The sequence below is a fragment of the Panicum virgatum genome, chromosome 3N, assembly GCF_016808335.1.
Source record: "Panicum virgatum strain AP13 chromosome 3N, P.virgatum_v5, whole genome shotgun sequence".
NCBI classification, from domain to species: domain Eukaryota; kingdom Viridiplantae; phylum Streptophyta; class Magnoliopsida; order Poales; family Poaceae; genus Panicum; species Panicum virgatum.
The window spans coordinates 60,684,346-60,701,259 of record NC_053147.1 but is presented as its reverse complement, the minus strand read 5'-3'; the positions used below and the strand labels follow the sequence as shown (position 1 = coordinate 60,701,259).

At 50.3% G+C, this 16,914-nt stretch overlaps 1 protein-coding gene and 1 long non-coding RNA gene across 2 annotated transcripts; both read right to left on the bottom strand.

The window, feature by feature from the left end:
- Window positions 1-261: 261 nt before the first annotated feature.
- LOC120666445 lies at window positions 262-922 on the bottom strand. The gene is made up of 3 exons (XR_005671723.1): window positions 882-922; window positions 686-789; window positions 262-374 (listed from the first exon to the last, which is right to left on the bottom strand). It is a non-coding gene; the product is annotated as an uncharacterized LOC120666445 (long non-coding RNA).
- Window positions 754-16,690, bottom strand: LOC120667964 (DNA-directed RNA polymerase III subunit 2-like). Its single transcript, XM_039947935.1, has 13 exons — window positions 16,607-16,690; window positions 10,183-10,260; window positions 9,975-10,114; window positions 9,757-9,856; window positions 9,118-9,239; window positions 8,917-8,996; window positions 7,160-7,215; window positions 6,949-7,079; window positions 6,448-6,573; window positions 6,315-6,370; window positions 1,962-2,032; window positions 882-950; window positions 754-789 (listed from the first exon to the last, which is right to left on the bottom strand). Exons 1-13 carry the CDS (start codon window positions 16,643-16,645, stop codon window positions 754-756), a joined length of 1,104 nt encoding a protein of 367 aa, XP_039803869.1. The 5' UTR covers window positions 16,646-16,690.
- Between the last annotated feature and the right edge of the window lie 224 nt (window positions 16,691-16,914).

Genomic DNA, 16,914 nt, shown 5'->3' with positions numbered 1-16,914 from the left:
AAACCCGCTAGGGCCGGAGCTGAGGCCGGGACCAGGAGGCGGCGGCGGCGACCGTCGGGGGTTGGGGCGTTGGGCAACTGCAACTTGGGCGAGAAAACTGCGTGTCTGTGGGCGAGCCGCGAGCTAGCAGGTCGGGTCGTCGGGATGTGCTGTGTCTGGGCATCCAAGTGGGCTGGGCCAGAGATCGGAAAACTAAAAAAAATTGGGCCGAACCCCGGGCCATGGCCCGGGTGGCCCGGGGTGTGCATCCGCCCCTGCTTGCAGGCATATGGCAGCCTCATCTTGGCCATGTTTTCTCCGTTCTTGCACATTGAACAGTACGAAGTCTTCAGTTTATAGTTGTAGTACCCCAACAAGCCTCATTTTCTGCAAACCTGCCAACATCCAAATCCATAAATAAGGTAAGCCCAAAGACATACAAGTCCTTCATGTTGGCACTGGTCAACTAAACCTAATATCTACCATTCGCAAACAATGTCAACCGGGCTTAGTTAACTCTTTTGAAATACTCAAGCTGTTGACCATTGAAAGAAAATACTACCAGCCTTTAAGACCTGTTTACGGTTTACCCACTCAACAATGAGCATCTTTTGAGTAGCAAGGACATGAAGGCATGAGAAGTTATGCTCTTGGCACAGTTCCAGCCTCTGCCAAAAAGAAAGGCGCAAACTACTCCGAGAATCACCTGGACTTGATATGGATCACTAGATAGTAGTAGACGTTCAAAGATCAGCATGCTAGCACCATATGCAATCAAACAATCACGCTCCATTTCACCAAGACGGAGACCTATAAAAAAGGAATATTAAACAAGCGCAACGAGATAATCAACAAGAAAAAGTACTGGGCCATATTCATAAAATCGCAGAGTATTGCAAAACCTCCATCGCGACTTCGCCCTTCAGTAGGCTGCCTGGTCCACTAGCTCGAGCATGCATCTTATCAAGAACCTGGAGAATCCACAAGCGGTTTACATATTCACCAACTAATTCAACAGGAATCCCAAGCAAGACGAAAAATGTTACAATAGGCACCCAGTAGCTTGAGCGATCCAGAAAATAAAAAATAAGAATGCATACTCAAATTCTTAAAATCATCTCTCCAGTTTTTAAAAATTGTTTAGGCACTTCTAAGTGCTGATGCCTTAAAAACCAAAATTAATTACATCACGCAGAAATGACATCAATAGGGTAGGTCATGAGCTAAGCTAAGCCAACCCGTACATTGCTTTTTATAAACTAAATTATGAACTACTTTTTCCCTACACAGGTTCTCTTTACTGGACTGCAAACCATCTTAGTATATATCCATAAATCATGATATTGTTACAACAAATGACACACGGAACGTTGAGCTCCTCTTCCTTTCATATGCACCTTTGACATATCTATCAAGACCAAATCATTCCACAATACTCCCTAAGGTCACAAAAAATATTGTTTTGGACGTCACCAGTGAACAGTCTCCAAAATACAACTCTGACAACCAATTTATAATGTACTCCCCCCTTCCACTTTTATAAGACGTACACGTATATCAAGAGTCAAACTTTGCAATATTTGACCAATAATTTGACTATTAGTTTTTTATTTTTATAATGTACTATATGATTGGGTTGGTAATCAAATATACTTTACCATGAATATAAGTTTACAACCATAAGTGACATAATATATGATAAATGAATGGTCAAAGTGTTATTTTGAAGACCGTGCCATGTTATGTCACGCCTTATAAAAGTGGAAGGAGGGAGTATTTGTAAACCTTGTAAACTATATTGTTATGGGAGTATTTTTCAGTGGGAATGTAAATGACGTTTTCTTATGTTTGGCCCTATTACTCAAGGACATATCTATAGCCAAAGTGTAAATAGTTAGACAATAGAGGTCCCACAACAACACTATGGCAGAATTAGAAAACTTAGCCTCATTTAAGGAACAACACAGATAAACTATCTGTACCATGTGCTTCAGTTTCTGATAGTAGATTGGACCCATGAAGATGTATGCCTCCAGAGGATGACCTAGAATACCTGAAATGGGGGCCAAAAAAATCAGCTCTGAAGAACCATGGTAGGTCCAAGTAGCAAAGATGCATACGATACATAAAAAAAATCATCTAGTGCTTAAGAAATAGGAAACATATTATTGTACCACAGCAACTAGAATGATTAGAATAATGGAAAACACCTATGAAGCTGTAGGTTTACACCATATGTCTAGGATATATCTAGGTTTCCTAAGTCTCTATGACCCAAATCATCTAATTTGAATTTGCATACTGTTGGAATATAAGTGAATTGCCCATGTAACACCCCAGATGTATCCACAATCCGGAGGTTACTACAAAGTAATAAAAACACAAGGATAAAGATTATACAAAATTTCGACAGAGTTTCCCCTATAAATAGGACGTTCAAAACAGGCTTTATATCAAAATAAATAGAGTTATCAAAGAAGTTATGAATTAAACATCACAGCCCAACCCAGCGGATAAAGAAAATTAACCCGTCCACGACACAAAGCAACCAAGATTAACTAGTTTACAGTTTTAATGAATAGATGGAATCGACTAGACATATGTGAATCAAAAGTGTTTGTGCTCCGAAGAAGATACTACTCCCACTCCCATGCATGTAGCAATCAATTGGTACCTAAAAACCAAATAAACACAAGAGTGAGTAACAATACTCAGCAAGTATAATTGAAACTGGAAAGAACATAGTAACAACGATCCATGCCAATATTCAGCTAGGCGCTAGGCGGTATCACTGTTGGGAATGGTCATAATCTGCCAGTTTCTTGTCGTGGCACCTCCTCCTTAGACACCAGTCCGTCACAATTCACCTTGAATAATGTTCTAGTTGTTCCGTCTCTAGTTCAGAACCTTCTTTCCGTTCGTCAATTTACACGTGACAACAATTGTTCTATCGAATTTGACGCACTTGGCTTTTCTGTCAAGGATATCCCGACCAGACGCGTGATGCTTCACTGCAATAGCTCTGGCGATCTCTACACCATCACACCAGATGCAGCTACCGCCACTGCCCACGCCAACCTCGCCGTCTCATCCACCATATGGCACCATCGCCTCGGCCACCCTGGACATGCCACGATCGACATTCTTAGAAATAATTCTTCTATTTCTTGTAATAAAGTCGGTCATAAACTCTGTCATTCTTGCCAGTTAGGGAAACACGTTCGGCTCCCTTTTTCAAGTTCTACTTCCTATAGTACAACTCCCTTTGAAATTGTTCACTGTGATGTTTGGACGTCCCCTGTTACGAGTATATCGGGTTCTCGGTATTACTTGGTCATCCTCGACGACTTCTCACATTTCTGTTGGACGTTCCCTCTAGCTCACAAGTCCGAAGTTCACAAACACATTACTCATTTTTGCAACTTCGTCCAAACACAGTTCGGTCTTTCCGTTAAGAGCATTCAAGCAGATAATGGGACTGAGTTCGTTAACCGCACTCTCACGGACCTCTTTTCCGCTGGCGGGATTCACCTACGTCTCTCATGCCCTTACACTTCGCCTCAAAACGGCAAGGCTGAACGCATCCTTCGCACTTTGAACAATATTTACCGCACCCTCCTCATCCACGCACACATGCCAGCCTCTTACTGGGCCGAAGCCCTTGCTACGGCCACATATCTTCTTAATAGAAGACCCTACTCTGCTGTGCACAACAGCGTCCCATACAATATCCTTTACCAAGCAACTCCCGATTACAACCATCTTAGGGTCTTCGGATGCCTCTGTTACCCTAACATGTCTTCCACTTCACAACACAAACTTGCCCCTCGCTCCACAGCCTGTGTCTTCCTCGGATATCCTTCCACCCACAAAGGATACCGATGTTTAGACCTCTCCACGCGATGCATAATTATTTCTCGCCACGTTGTGTTCGATGAGTCACGTTTTCCTTTTTCGTCCACACGATCTGACCCCCTGTCCAGCTTGGATTTTCTTCTCACTGAGCATGCTGAGCCGGTACCTCGCCATACTGCTGCAGCAGCAACCCCATACACGATCGCTCCGTCGTCCAGCGACGTCGAGCAGCCGCGTTCTACTCCAGTAGGTCTGGACGACGACTTCGACGACCCGGCAGTCTAGCTGCGTGGGCCTGTCCTGGCAGCACCGGACCGCCCCTCTTCTGCTGCGCCCAGGAGCATCCCAGCAGCAGCCGCGCAGGTCCTTGCGCCTGCTGCTTCAGCTGCACCTGCGCCAGCAACTCCTGCAGCTTCACCGCAAGCTGTTGCACAGGCACCTGCAGCAGCTCCGCCTCCTCCAGGACGGCTCATCCAGCACGTCTACAGCAGGAGGCCGTGGCCTCCCCCAGCTACACCAACACCATCCCCTGCACAGGCGCCAGCTTCTTCACCTCAGGCGCCTGCACAGGTCCCTCCGCCGCCTCGTCGCCCTGTGACTTGGTCACAAACAGGGACGCTTCGTACAGTTCATCCAATAAACCTGTCGGCCACACACTCTTCGATATCGCCGATCCCGGCGAACTACCGGAGTGGGTTGGCTGACCCGAACTGGCGGGCTGCCATGGCGGACGAGTATAAGGCGCTCATCGACAACGGCACCTGGCGCCTTGTTCCACGACCACCAGGCGCCAACATCGTGACGGGAAAGTGGATTTTTAAACATAAATTCCACTCGGACGGCTCCCTAGCTCGTCACAAAGCCTGCTGGGTGGTCCGCGGCTTCTCCCAGCAGCACGGCATCGACTACGACGAGACCTTCAGTCCAGTTGTCAAACTGGCGACGATACGTGTCGTCCTCAGCATCGCCGCCTCTCACTCCTGGCCGATCCATCAGCTCGACGTGAAGAACGCGTTTCTTCACGGTCACTTGGAGGAGACTGTCTACTGCCAGCAGCCACCTGGCTTTGTCGACCCCGCCAATCCTGATCATGTTTGCATGTTGCAGCGCTCATTATATGGGCTAAAGCAGGCGCCACGAGCATGGTACCAGCATTTTGCCACCTTCATACGACATCTCGGCTTCACGGCTTCAGCATCCGACACCTCTCTTTGTTTACAAAGAGGGTGATCGTGTCGCGTACCTCCTCCTCTACGTCGACGACATCATCCTCACAGCTTCTTCGACGGACCTCCTCCACCACATCACCCAGCGACTACACTCCGAGTTCGCTATGACTGACCTCGGGGACCTCCACCACTTCCTCGAGATCTCCGTCACGCGTTCTCCTGGCGGACTCTTCTTGTCTCAGCGCCAGTACGCCCTGGATCTCCTCCAGCGCGCCGGTATGGCCGAGTGTCACTCCACGGCGACACCAGTGGACACTCGGGCCAAACTATCGTCCTCAGACAGTGCTTCAGTCGAGAACCCCTCGGAGTATCGGAGTCTCGCCATTGCCCTACAGTACCTGACGCTCACACGCCCAGACCTGGCGTATGCTGTTCAGCAAGTGTGCCTCTTCATGCATGATCCCCGCGAGCCTCATCTCGCGCTGATCAAGCGCATCCTGCGCTACGTAAAGGGCACACTCTCCTCCGGACTCCACCTCGGCGCCGGCTCCATCACCTCCCTGACGGTATACTTCGACGCCGACTGGGCAGGATGCCCCGACTCTCGACGCTCCACCTCCGGCTACTGCGTCTACCTCAGCGACAACCTCATCTCTTGGTCTTCAAAGCGGCAGACTACGGTCTCCCGCTCCAGTGCTGAGGCCGAGTACAGGGCGGTCGCCCACGCCGTCGCTGAGTGTTGCTGGATCAGACAGCTTCTCCAGGAGCTCCACATCTCCATTGCTTCGGCGACGCTTGTCTATTGTGACAATGCCAGCGCGGTCTACATGACCGCCAACCCTGTCCATCATCGTCGCACAAAACATATCGAGATCGACATTCACTTCGTCCGCGAAAAGGTGGCCTTGGGACAGGTTCGGGTCCTCCATGTTCCATCTTCCCACTAGTTCGCGGACATCATGACGAAAGGCTCGCCTACCCAGTTGTTCATGGAGTTTAGGTCCAGTCTTTGCGTCCGGGATCCTCCCGCTGCGACTGCGGGCGGGTATTAGAGATATGTATAGCTGTAGGCTTTTATTGCCTTTATTGCATTTATTGGCCATTCATGTATACAGATTCTCTACCATGTATACTCAAGCCCATTATATATATATATATATATATATATCAGTGACACCCCCCTGATTGGGTGTGTGGTGCTCTCCATTCTTTGCCTCTCTACACATACTAGCCCTATCAACACAGGGCACAACATGAAATTTTAAAGCGTGCTTACAGAAAGTAATATTACAATTTGACATTAGAATGCACCTGAGTACAAGAAATCTTTTCCGTTATAGCTGAAGCCATGTTTGATTAGAGTATTGCTGGTATGAAAGAAAAAAACAGTGTTAAAATTAAAACCATTAGACGCACTTGAGGTGTTAGTGAGACAGATGTGTACCTTATGTCTTCAACTTTATCAGCATTACCACTTGGTTCACCAAATGCACTGCCATAATGGAATCGACCAGAAGACAAACCAGCCTTTCCACCAATAAGTTCAATCATTTTACCTATAGTCATTCGACTGATGAAGCAAAAAGAGAAAGGGAAAAAAATGAGTCAAATGGGGTGGTATAATCTTATGACGCCAGCACTAAACTTATAGCGTCAATATTACCAACTCTTACTATTGAGTAGAATACCAAAAGTGTAACAAAAAAAGAAATGATACAAATTTAATTTCTAAAACAGATTTTCAAGAAAAGAATCAACAGCAGAGCTGAATCAGACATGACAAAACAATCCATCATAAAATGGTTACAGAAAATACAAATATTGTATTCAAAGGCACATCAATGTTCATTGGAGAAGGAACTTTTTCATAGACAAATTATACCAGGTTAGGAAAATTGATGAAGAGATAAAAAAAGTACAGAATATAACAAAGGTAATATCAAACCTAGGGAATCCATGTGGATTCATAATTAAATCAGGGCATATTCCCCTCTCAGAAAAGGGGAAGTCCTCCTGCTGAACAATGGTACCACAAACACCTTTCTGCCCATGTCTGCTACTAAATTTATCACCAACCTGGCTCACAAACAGGACAGACAAATTTAAAACCATCTGTGAACAGTTAAAATTAAGTGAATGCAGCAAATAAGCCATACCTCTGGCCTCCTTGTATGGCGGATAATGCACTTAATAGACAGTTTCTCATTTGTATCTGTTGGAGTATGTGTGTGTGTTGGCCCATGAGGCCCGGCCCATCTATGAGGCCCATGTAATGTCTACTATATATCCCACCCCTCTAGGGTTTGGGTAATACACAAGTAATTATTCTCTCTAGCATGGTATCAGTCGCCTAGGTTCCTCTCCTCCCCTGCCTCGCACCGCCGCCGCTTCCGCTGCAACCCGCGCGCCCCCGGGGACCTCGATCTCCGTCGGGGGCCGCGCCATCTGATCCGCGCGCCCTCTGTGTGCGTCGTCGTCAAGCGTCAGCAGCATATCGTGATGGATCTCACCTGTCATCTCCGCCTCACCTCCCCGCCGCCCCGCCCTGGCGCGGATCCGCCGTCGGGTTTCCGCGCGGGCGCTCGCCGCCCGCCCTGGCGCGGATTCGCCGGCAAATTCCGCGCGGGCGCTCACCGCCCGACCTGGCCCGCCGCCCGGGCCTCGGATCCCCCCACCGGCTCTGGCCTGGGCGAGGTCCGCACCGCCTGGGCACCGCCGCCGCAAGTCTGCCTCTCCCCTCCCGCTGGTAGCACCTCTGCCTCCTGTCTCCTCTGTTCTCTGCCTCTCTCCCTCTCCACTAGTGTCTTGGCCGTGAAGAAGGAGAGAAAGAGATAGGGATGAGAGGGGCTGTGCTATGTGCACCCTAGGGGTCCTACACGAAATGATGTTGTTGCTATGTATCCCTTTTGCGTCGCCCTGCCATTCGTCGTCGTTCATCGTCGACAACCCCCGAAGGATGAGGTTGTTGCTGCGACTTCTGAGGCTGCAGCGACGACGCTCGTGATCGAGCCTCTACCGCGGACACCGCTGCCTTCGCGGTGGTGGTGCCCGCCTCGCCTGGCACCCACACGGCGCTCCCGAAAGACCATTCGACGCGCGGCTGACCGGACCGGCACGTCCAACAGGCCACTCGCCCCCCCCCCCCCCCCCGCGCCGCCTGTCGGCGACTCAGCGCCACCATCGGACTCGGCTGCCTCCGACAGGCCACTCGGCGCCCCCCCTCGGCGCCGCCCGTCAGCGACTCAGCGCCACCCGCTGGTTCTCCGGCCACCACTCAGCTACCACCCTCGGTGTTCGATCCTCGTCGTGCTGGCGGTCGACCCGACTTCGCGCCTCCTGCCGCTCGAGCGCGGACACCTCCGCCGATGTCGCTGAAGGAAGACGTCTTCGCCACCCCTGTCCTGAGCGCGACGTTGCTGCAAGTTTGCGCCGTCGCCACCCCTGTCCTGAGCGCGACCTGGCTGCACCTTGCACCGTCTACCATCTGCACCTGAGCGCGACCCGCTGCTGAGCTCGACAAGAAGCTGCTGAGTTCGTGTCCTCGGGCGCCCCACGACAGTTCGGATCTGCGCTCTCCTCCATGGCTTCGACCACGACTACGACCACCTCGACTTCGGCTACCTCGGCATTAAGGGGCTATCATCTACATAAGTCTCCAGTCGAAGCATTAGCACTGCTACGACTGCGGGGGGGGGGGGGGGGGGGGGGGGGATTATCCCCGAGTTTACTTTCTTTCATGTCCAGTCTTGAACTCCGTTGCGCCGGTAGTTTAGACTGTGGGGGGGTGTTGGAGTATGTGTGTGTGTTGGCCCATGAGGCCCGGCCCATCTATGAGGCCCATGTAATGTCTACTATATATCCCACCCCTCTAGGGTTTGGGTAATACACTGGACCATTAAACCTCTAGCAGTATCTGAACAAAGCATTACACGATCTACAACAGTAGTCTCGCCATCAACACCTTTGTAAATGGCTGGTGAGCCCTTGTAGTCCCTAAGTGGTAGATTTTGACCATAATGCACATATAAAAAGGTCAGAGATTCAGAGGTATAAAATAGAAGATGCAAATATAGAACAAAACAAAAGAGAAAACACAATACAGGCGAGTACTCACATATCTTTTAACAATGCACCAGCACCTCTTCTATCTAAATTTGTGGGACTTTGCTTGTTCACATAGACATCATGATTGCGAATTATTTGGCCAGGTGCAGCAATACCATCCTCATCAAGTGCCTGTCAATAAGTTACGTTGGACAGTGGAAAGAGAAACACACAGGCAGATGAATAACCAAACAAGCACATGCAACAAGAAATCCTAAAGTTGGAACTCAAGGTGTGTGCCTATTTGAATTTATACTCAAGGTTATAACAGAACAAGATATTCTTGGATGACAGCACATATGATGTCAAAGGCGAACACAACTGAGGCCAAATTTAGGTGGCCTACGGGACAAAGTCAAGAAAATAAAGCACAGGTTCTACGAATTTGAACACATCACTACAATTTCCTCCTCCAGAAGTCAAACAATTTGGTTTTTTTATGAACCTTATGACCAATATAGATCAAACAGCTCGATAACAATTACTTGGACCTTCAACATACAGAAGTTTCTTAATTCTTTCCCTCATATTTCATAGTTGGATTCTGCTTTCTGATCACTCAACTAAAACAAAACCATCCTACTGATGGAAACATAAGGGTTTTTAAAATAGTTGCATAATAATGATAATGACCGGTCCCATTATTTACCCGCATATTCTGTTTCAACAAAACACCATCTTTATCTCTTTGTGGTTTAGCAATCCTGTCAGAGACACCATCTCCATAGTTCCCCATCATAACTGTATACCTGCAAGATGAGAACAAATTAATCACAATAAAAACCAGTACAGTGGCATTAAGGGCATGATCCCAAGCACTTCCTTAAAGTAAATGAAAGAGAGGTGTCAACTGAAGTATAGAATTACTTTTTCATTGCTATGCAACAACCAAAACCTCGATCAAGGGATGATTTATTCATTACAATTGCATCTTCAATATCATATCCACTATAACCCATGACAGCAACAGTGGCATTCTGCCCAGCACCAAGCTTGTCGTATCCCACCTGAAAAGGAATTCAAGTAAAATATCTTGTAGATTAAGTCTAAGACGGTGTATAGGTCAGAGACGAACCAACTCAATTGTTTTTGTTGTTAGCAGTGGACTTTGTGCATACACCAGTAAGTAGAGTAGCGAATCTGCCCTGAACAACTGCAGTACATTATAGAGACATTACCTTCATCTCAAAAGGGAAAGAAGTTAAAATCAACAAAGGATCAGAATATTACAAAGGAAATTAATTATAGCGTGAATTGCACAAAACACCACATTTGCACCGAGGAGTAGGGCTCCTAATTGCAAAAGCCAAGGCCTTGGACTGGAGGGGACTATACAAACAGGGTGTTGGAAATTGGAGGCCATAGGAGGGTCATCGCCATGACCAATCAACTCAAGCCAACACAAAGATCTAATCCAAGGCTTGTATGGGTCAGTTTGTAGTGCCCAAGAGGATAATACTTGGATAATTCTATAGCACTAGGGTTGTGAGAGTGACAATCACATTCTTTAGGAATTGCATTTAGATAATGTGTGCTTCCCAAAAAACCTTATCCTCTTGTCGTGGTTGCTTCAAGATTGTGATATAGGGTTTCCTACATATTTAGGCTGTGTTTAGATCTTTACACCCAAAACGTAAAAATTTTGTAAATCGCTTGCATGGTGTACTAAATGTAGTCGAAAAATAAATCGCATTACAAAAATGGACTGTAAATCGCGAGACGAATCTGAAAGCAAATATGGCACGGGAAATTGGTGATTGATTAACGAGAGTACATGGGGTACATTATATAGGCAAGGATCGGTATCTAGGGTTTATAGAACACACCCAATCAACGGAGATCCTTGCCTAATCGAGATCAATTACCATAACCCATCTAAAGCCCTAGCCGCCTAGGCTAGGCGCCAAGGCCCAAAGGTCGGCCCACTATAAGCCTTGCTAACAACCTCGCTAACACACCCCCACAGTCTGATCGTCAGCCACCACGCACGTTCAGACTGGACCTGAACTCCATGAACACAGAAGAAGGAAGTCCCTTGGTGAAGATATCGGCATACTGTGAGGAAGTCGGCACATGAAGAACTCGAAGATCACCAACGGAAACCCGCTCCCGAACGAAGTGGAGATCAATCTCAATATGCTTGGTTCGTTGATGCTAAACTGGGTTGGAGGACATGTAGATGGCGCTGATGTTGTCACAATACACTAGTGTAACTCGGCAAAGAGGGGCATGAAGCTCCTGAAGCAGCTGGCGCAGCCAAGTAGCCTCGACGACACCGTTGGCCACGGCGCGATACTCAGCCTCGGTACTGGATCTGGAGACAATATTCTGACGCTTGGAGGACCACGAGATGAGATTGTCCCTGAGAAACACAGCATCGCTCGAGGTGGACTTGCGTGTATCCGGACAACCAGCCCAGTCAGCATCAGTATATACCACAAGATCAGTCGAGGAAGACGGTCGCAGCAGAAGGCCGAGGTCAAGAGTGCCACGAACATAGCGAAGGATGCGCTTCAGAGCCGCTAAGTGAGGTGCCCGAGGATCATGCATGTGGAGGCAGATCTGCTGAACAGCATAGGCAATGTTTGGCCTTGTGAAGGTCAAATACTGTAAAGCGCCAGCTAGACTGCGAAAATCAGAGGCATCGTCCACAGGAGCACCATCAGTTGCGGCCACCTTGGGGTTTGTATCAACTGGAGTTGAGCACAGTTTGCAATCAGCCATGCCAGCCCTGTCCAGAATGTCCAACAAATACTGCCGCTGAGAGAGAAGTAAGCCATCACCGCATCGCTGAACACCAAGGAAGTGATGCAGTTCGCCAAGATCCTTCATGGAGAACTCATGCTGAAGTGCTGCAATAATCCGCTGAAGGAGAGACTGAGAGGAAGCAGTGATGACGATATCATCAATGTATAGTAACAAGTAGACAAGATCTGAACCCCTCTGGTAGACAAAGAGCGACGTGTCTGTCTTGGCTTCAACAAAACCCAGAGACAAGAGGAATGTGGCAAACCGACTGTACCAAGCACGAGGAGCCTGCTTCAATCCATACAGGGTCTTGTTGAGGCGGCAAACAAAATCCGGATGAGTGGAATCCTCGAAACCAGACGGCTGAGCACAATAAACTGTCTCTGACAAGGTGCCATGCAGGAAGGCATTCTTCACATCCAACTGATGAATGGGCCAGCGCCGAGAGAGTGCCAGAGAGAGAATAGTCCGGACAGTGGCGGGCTTGACGACCGGGCTGAAAGTCTCTGCAAAATCCACACCAGGGCGCTGAGTGAAACCTCGAAGCACCCAACGCGCTTTGTAGCGCTCCAGAGTCCCGTCGGCGTTGAACTTGTGCTTGAAGATCCACTTGCCGGTGACGATATTGGCTCGCAGAGGATGAGGCACAAGATCCCAAGTGTGGTTCTTTATCAGAGCATCATGTTCTTCTACCATAGCAGCTCGTCAATTTGGGTCGGCAAGAGCACTACGGTAGGTCTTCAGGATGGCGGAGAGGGGTGTGACGTGGTACAATGCAGGCATCCGAAAGCCACTCTTGGCTCTCGTTTGCATGGCATGCTGATTGGATACCAGCGGTACCACAACAGCACCAGGCGGCGCCGGACCAGCACCAGGGGGTAGCTGCGGTGGCGGTGCCGGCCCAGCACCAAGGGGGCGGCTGCGGTGATCCAGCAGGCCGCGGCCGGCGCGTGTACACATGAGTGATCACGCGCTGGGGGGGGCACGAACGTCAAAGGAGGCATCGTGGAAGCCGAGGGCACCGAGGAAGCTGGAGTCGAGCAGGAGGGCAACGGCGCAAACCCCGGTGGAGGGCCGCGCGCTGCCGAGGAAGTTGAAGCCGCACATGGCTGTGCGGGCGTGTCCGGCGGCGTCGAGGTGGACGAGACCTAGACTGGGAGCGCAGGGAGCGCTGCCGAACCAGCCAGGGTGTCGGCAGGCGATGCCGAGGGGGGCGCAGCCGCACGTGGCTGTGCGGGGAGGGAGTCACCAGATCCTGTAGGGAGAAGCTGCTGCACAGGTCCAATAGGAGCTGGCATAGTGTTAGTAGCATCCAAAAACTCAAGATCCTTCGGTGTGGAAGAGGAGCCGCGCTCAGCAAAGGGAAAAGCAGACTCGTCGAAGGTGACATGACGAGAGATGGTCACCCGGTTAGAGGAGAGATCAAGGCAGCGGTACCCTTTATGGTGAGTGGAATATCCCAGGAAGACACATAGGGTGGATCGGGGAGAGAGTTTGTGGGTGGCAGTGGCAGACAGGTTCGGGTAACATTTGCAACCAAAGACGCGAAGGTGGTCGTAGGAGGGCACGGTGCCAAAGAGGGCAGCGTGTGGTGTGGAGAACCGGAACGTCTTGGTGGGCAAAATGTTTAGAAGGTAGGAGGCTGTCTGCAGAGCTTCGACCCAGTAGGAGGGTGGAAGGGAGGCCTGAAATAGAAGGCAGCGCACAACATTATTGAGAGACCGAATGAGGCGCTCAGCCTTACCATTTTGAGGCGAGGTGTAGGGACAGGACATGCGGAGGTGTATGCCGTGGGTGAGGAAGAACGTGCGAGAGATGGAGTTGTCGAACTCCTTGCCATTGTCGCACTGAACTGCTTTCACGGTAGAGCCAAACTGAGTAGTCACGTAGGCAAAAAAGTGAGCTAACGTCGAGTAAGTATCAGACTTCAGTTTTAAAGGAAACGTCCAGGTATAATGAGAGCAATCGTCAAGTATAACGAGATAGTATTTGTAACCAGAGACACTAAGAACAGGAGATGTCCACAAATCACAATGAATGAGTTCAAAATTACTGGACACTCTAGACACTGAAGTACTGAAAGGGAGACGCATATGACGACCAAGCTGACATGCGTGACACAGCGAGGAGCTATTGTCATGGGAACATGTAGGAAGGCCGGAAGACGACACTAGCTTGGAGAAGGCCTTGTGTCCAGGATGACCGAGGCGACAATGCCAGAGTGAAGACCCAGAGGTGGCGACCAGGGAGCGAGCAGCCGGAAGACGAAGGGGGTACAATGGCCCTGAGCTATTGCACCTGATGATCACGTTCCGAGACTGAAGGTCCTTCACAGAACAACCAGACGGGTCAAACTCAACAGAGCAATTATTATCAGTAGTGAACTGGCGAACATAAATAAGATTCTTAATAAGTTGTGGAGCAACCAGAACATTATTAAGATGCAAAGAAGGATGAATAACTATGGTGCCAGTAGCAGTGACAGGTAACAAGGAGCCATTACCGACAACGATTGATGAAGGTGTAGGGTACCGCATGGGAAGGTATGTGAAAGAATATCAGACTGAGATGTCATGTGAGAGGTAGCACCTGAGTCGAAGTACCATTCATTACTGGGCTGCGGCTGGTGCAGCGTCCTGGTGCTGAAGGTGGAGGCGAGTGACTGTTAATCCCAGGAGGGCGTCCCGTCCAAGGGGTTGTAGAACCCTTGCGGGGAGCCCCACTGGCTGGAGGAGTCCTGCGCGGAGCCCGGGGCATGCTGGTACTGCGCCTCCTGGAGCTGCTGAGCGAGCATGGCCTGCTGCTGCTGCTGGTTCGGCTGAACCAGCATGGCCTGCTGCGGACGTGGAGGGAGTGGCGCCAGGGGAGGCCGGGGACCAGGCCACATATGGATAGACCCGGTCCATGGGTTCCAGAAGGACGGCCAAGAGGAGGCCGCCGATTTGGCGGTAGCAGCCTGGCCACCGGAGGATGCAGCAGCGTCAGGGGCCCAGGTGTTGGCGTTGTTGTTGCCGCCGTTGCCGCCACTGCGCTTCGAGCGTCGGTTCTTGGGCTTGGATCCGGGTGTCGAAGGTGTACTGGAGCCAGCGCCCCCGGAGCCGGCGCCCCCGGAGAGCGCGACTTGCTTTGGCATGGACGAGGCGACGAACGCGGCGGGCGATGCCGAGGAGGACTTGTATGCCATGTTCATCTCCTCAAGCAGCAGCTCAGCCTGGGCCTCCTTGAAGGTCGGGAACGGGCGAGCGCGACAGAGATGAACGCCGATGCTAGTGAAGCGCTCGTTGAGACTGCGAAGCACGTTGAGGACGAGCGTGTGGTCCAAGATGGGAGACCCGAGATCATCGAGCTGATCAGCCATCATCTTGAACCGCCGGCAGTAGTCGGCGATGGAGAGGTCGCCCTGGGAGAAGCCGTGGAACTCGACGTCGAGGAGGATGGTGCGAGTCTCGCGGTTCCCCAGGAAGTGTGTCTCCACAGCGACCCATAGATCGCGTGCCGTGGCGCCGCGGCTGGAGATGGCCTCAGCGAGATCGTCGGAGAGGGTGCCGGTGATCCAGGACTGGACGACGCAGTCCATGCGCACTCAGTCCGGGGAAGCAGGGGCGCGGGCGTCGACCAGCACGTGATCCTGGAGGGAGAACTTGCCGGTGGTCAGTAGAAACTGATCACGCCAGCGAGCGTAGTTGCTGGAGTTGACATCGAGGATGGTCGTGATCAGACTCCGGATGTTCTGGACGGAGATGGCTTGGGCGTGGAGGTTGAGGACGGCGGCGGCCTCGTGTAGCATCATGGCGGAGTGGAAGTCGTGGTGCTGCAGATGAGGGGATCCTCCATCCTTCTGCTCCTGGGGCGGCGGCGGCGGGGCGCCGGCTTCAGTGCGAGCGGCGGCCGCGCGATCCAAAGCGGCCTGGATCTTCGCGGCGGCGTCCCGCTCCTTCGTGGCGGCGGCGGCCTCGGCCTCAGCGTCGGCGGTGCGCTGAAGGGTAGCAGCGCGCGCGGCTTGGGCGTGCTCCGTCTCCTGGGAGCGCTCCTTCTCCTGGGCGGCTGCATCGGCAGCCGCTTTGGCGGCGGCGGCGGCCTGCTCAGCGCTAGGGGAGGAGGGGCCAGCCATGGCTAGGGTTTGGGGCGCAGCGCAGCGGAGCTAGCGCGTAGGGAAGGTGGGCGCGGCACGGCGGGAGGCCGGCGCGCGAGTGCTGCACGGCGAGGTGCCGGCGTGCTAGGGCAGCGGAAGACGAATCGGGAAGAAGACCCGGACTCGTGATACCATGAAAGCAAATATGGCACGGGGAATTGGTGATTGATAAACGAGAGCATATGGGGCACATTATATAGGCAAGGATCGGTATCTAGGGTTTATAGAACACACCCAATCAACGGAGATCCTTGCCTAATCGAGATCAATTACCATAACCCATCTAAAGCCCTAGCCGCCTAGGCTAGGCGCCAAGGTCCAAAGGCCGGCCCACTATAAGCCTTGCTAACAGCCTCACTAACAGAATCTAATGAGCCTAATTAGGACGTGATTAGACACTAAATTGATACAGTAATTGCTACAGTAACATGCTCTAATGATCCTCTCATTAGGCTCATTAGATTCGTTTCGTAGTTTACAGACGAGATCTGTAATTAGTTTTGTAATTAATCTACATTTAATACTTCAAATATTGAAGATTCCCTTGTAAAAACACAAAATGCAAAGGGAACTAAACACACCCTTAACAGATCAAAATAGAAACAAAGCAGTTCCTTGCCTGATTATATGCAATATTTCCCATAGCTTGCTTACCCATCGCACACTGAAAAAGAGAAAAATCATTAGAAAGTAACCCAATAACCAATGGAATATATCATTAATAATTTGTATCCTTGCCTGATAAGTACTACGTGGAGATTGGTTATGGTGTGGGTAAGGAATAAGTCCGGACACAACTCCTAAGATAGACAATGGCTCTATTTCAATATGTGAGATGCTGCTTCTTTCAACATCATCTTGATCCACATGTTCATACAATGCAATCTGTTCAAATCAAATTAAAACACAATATCACAATATAAAAAA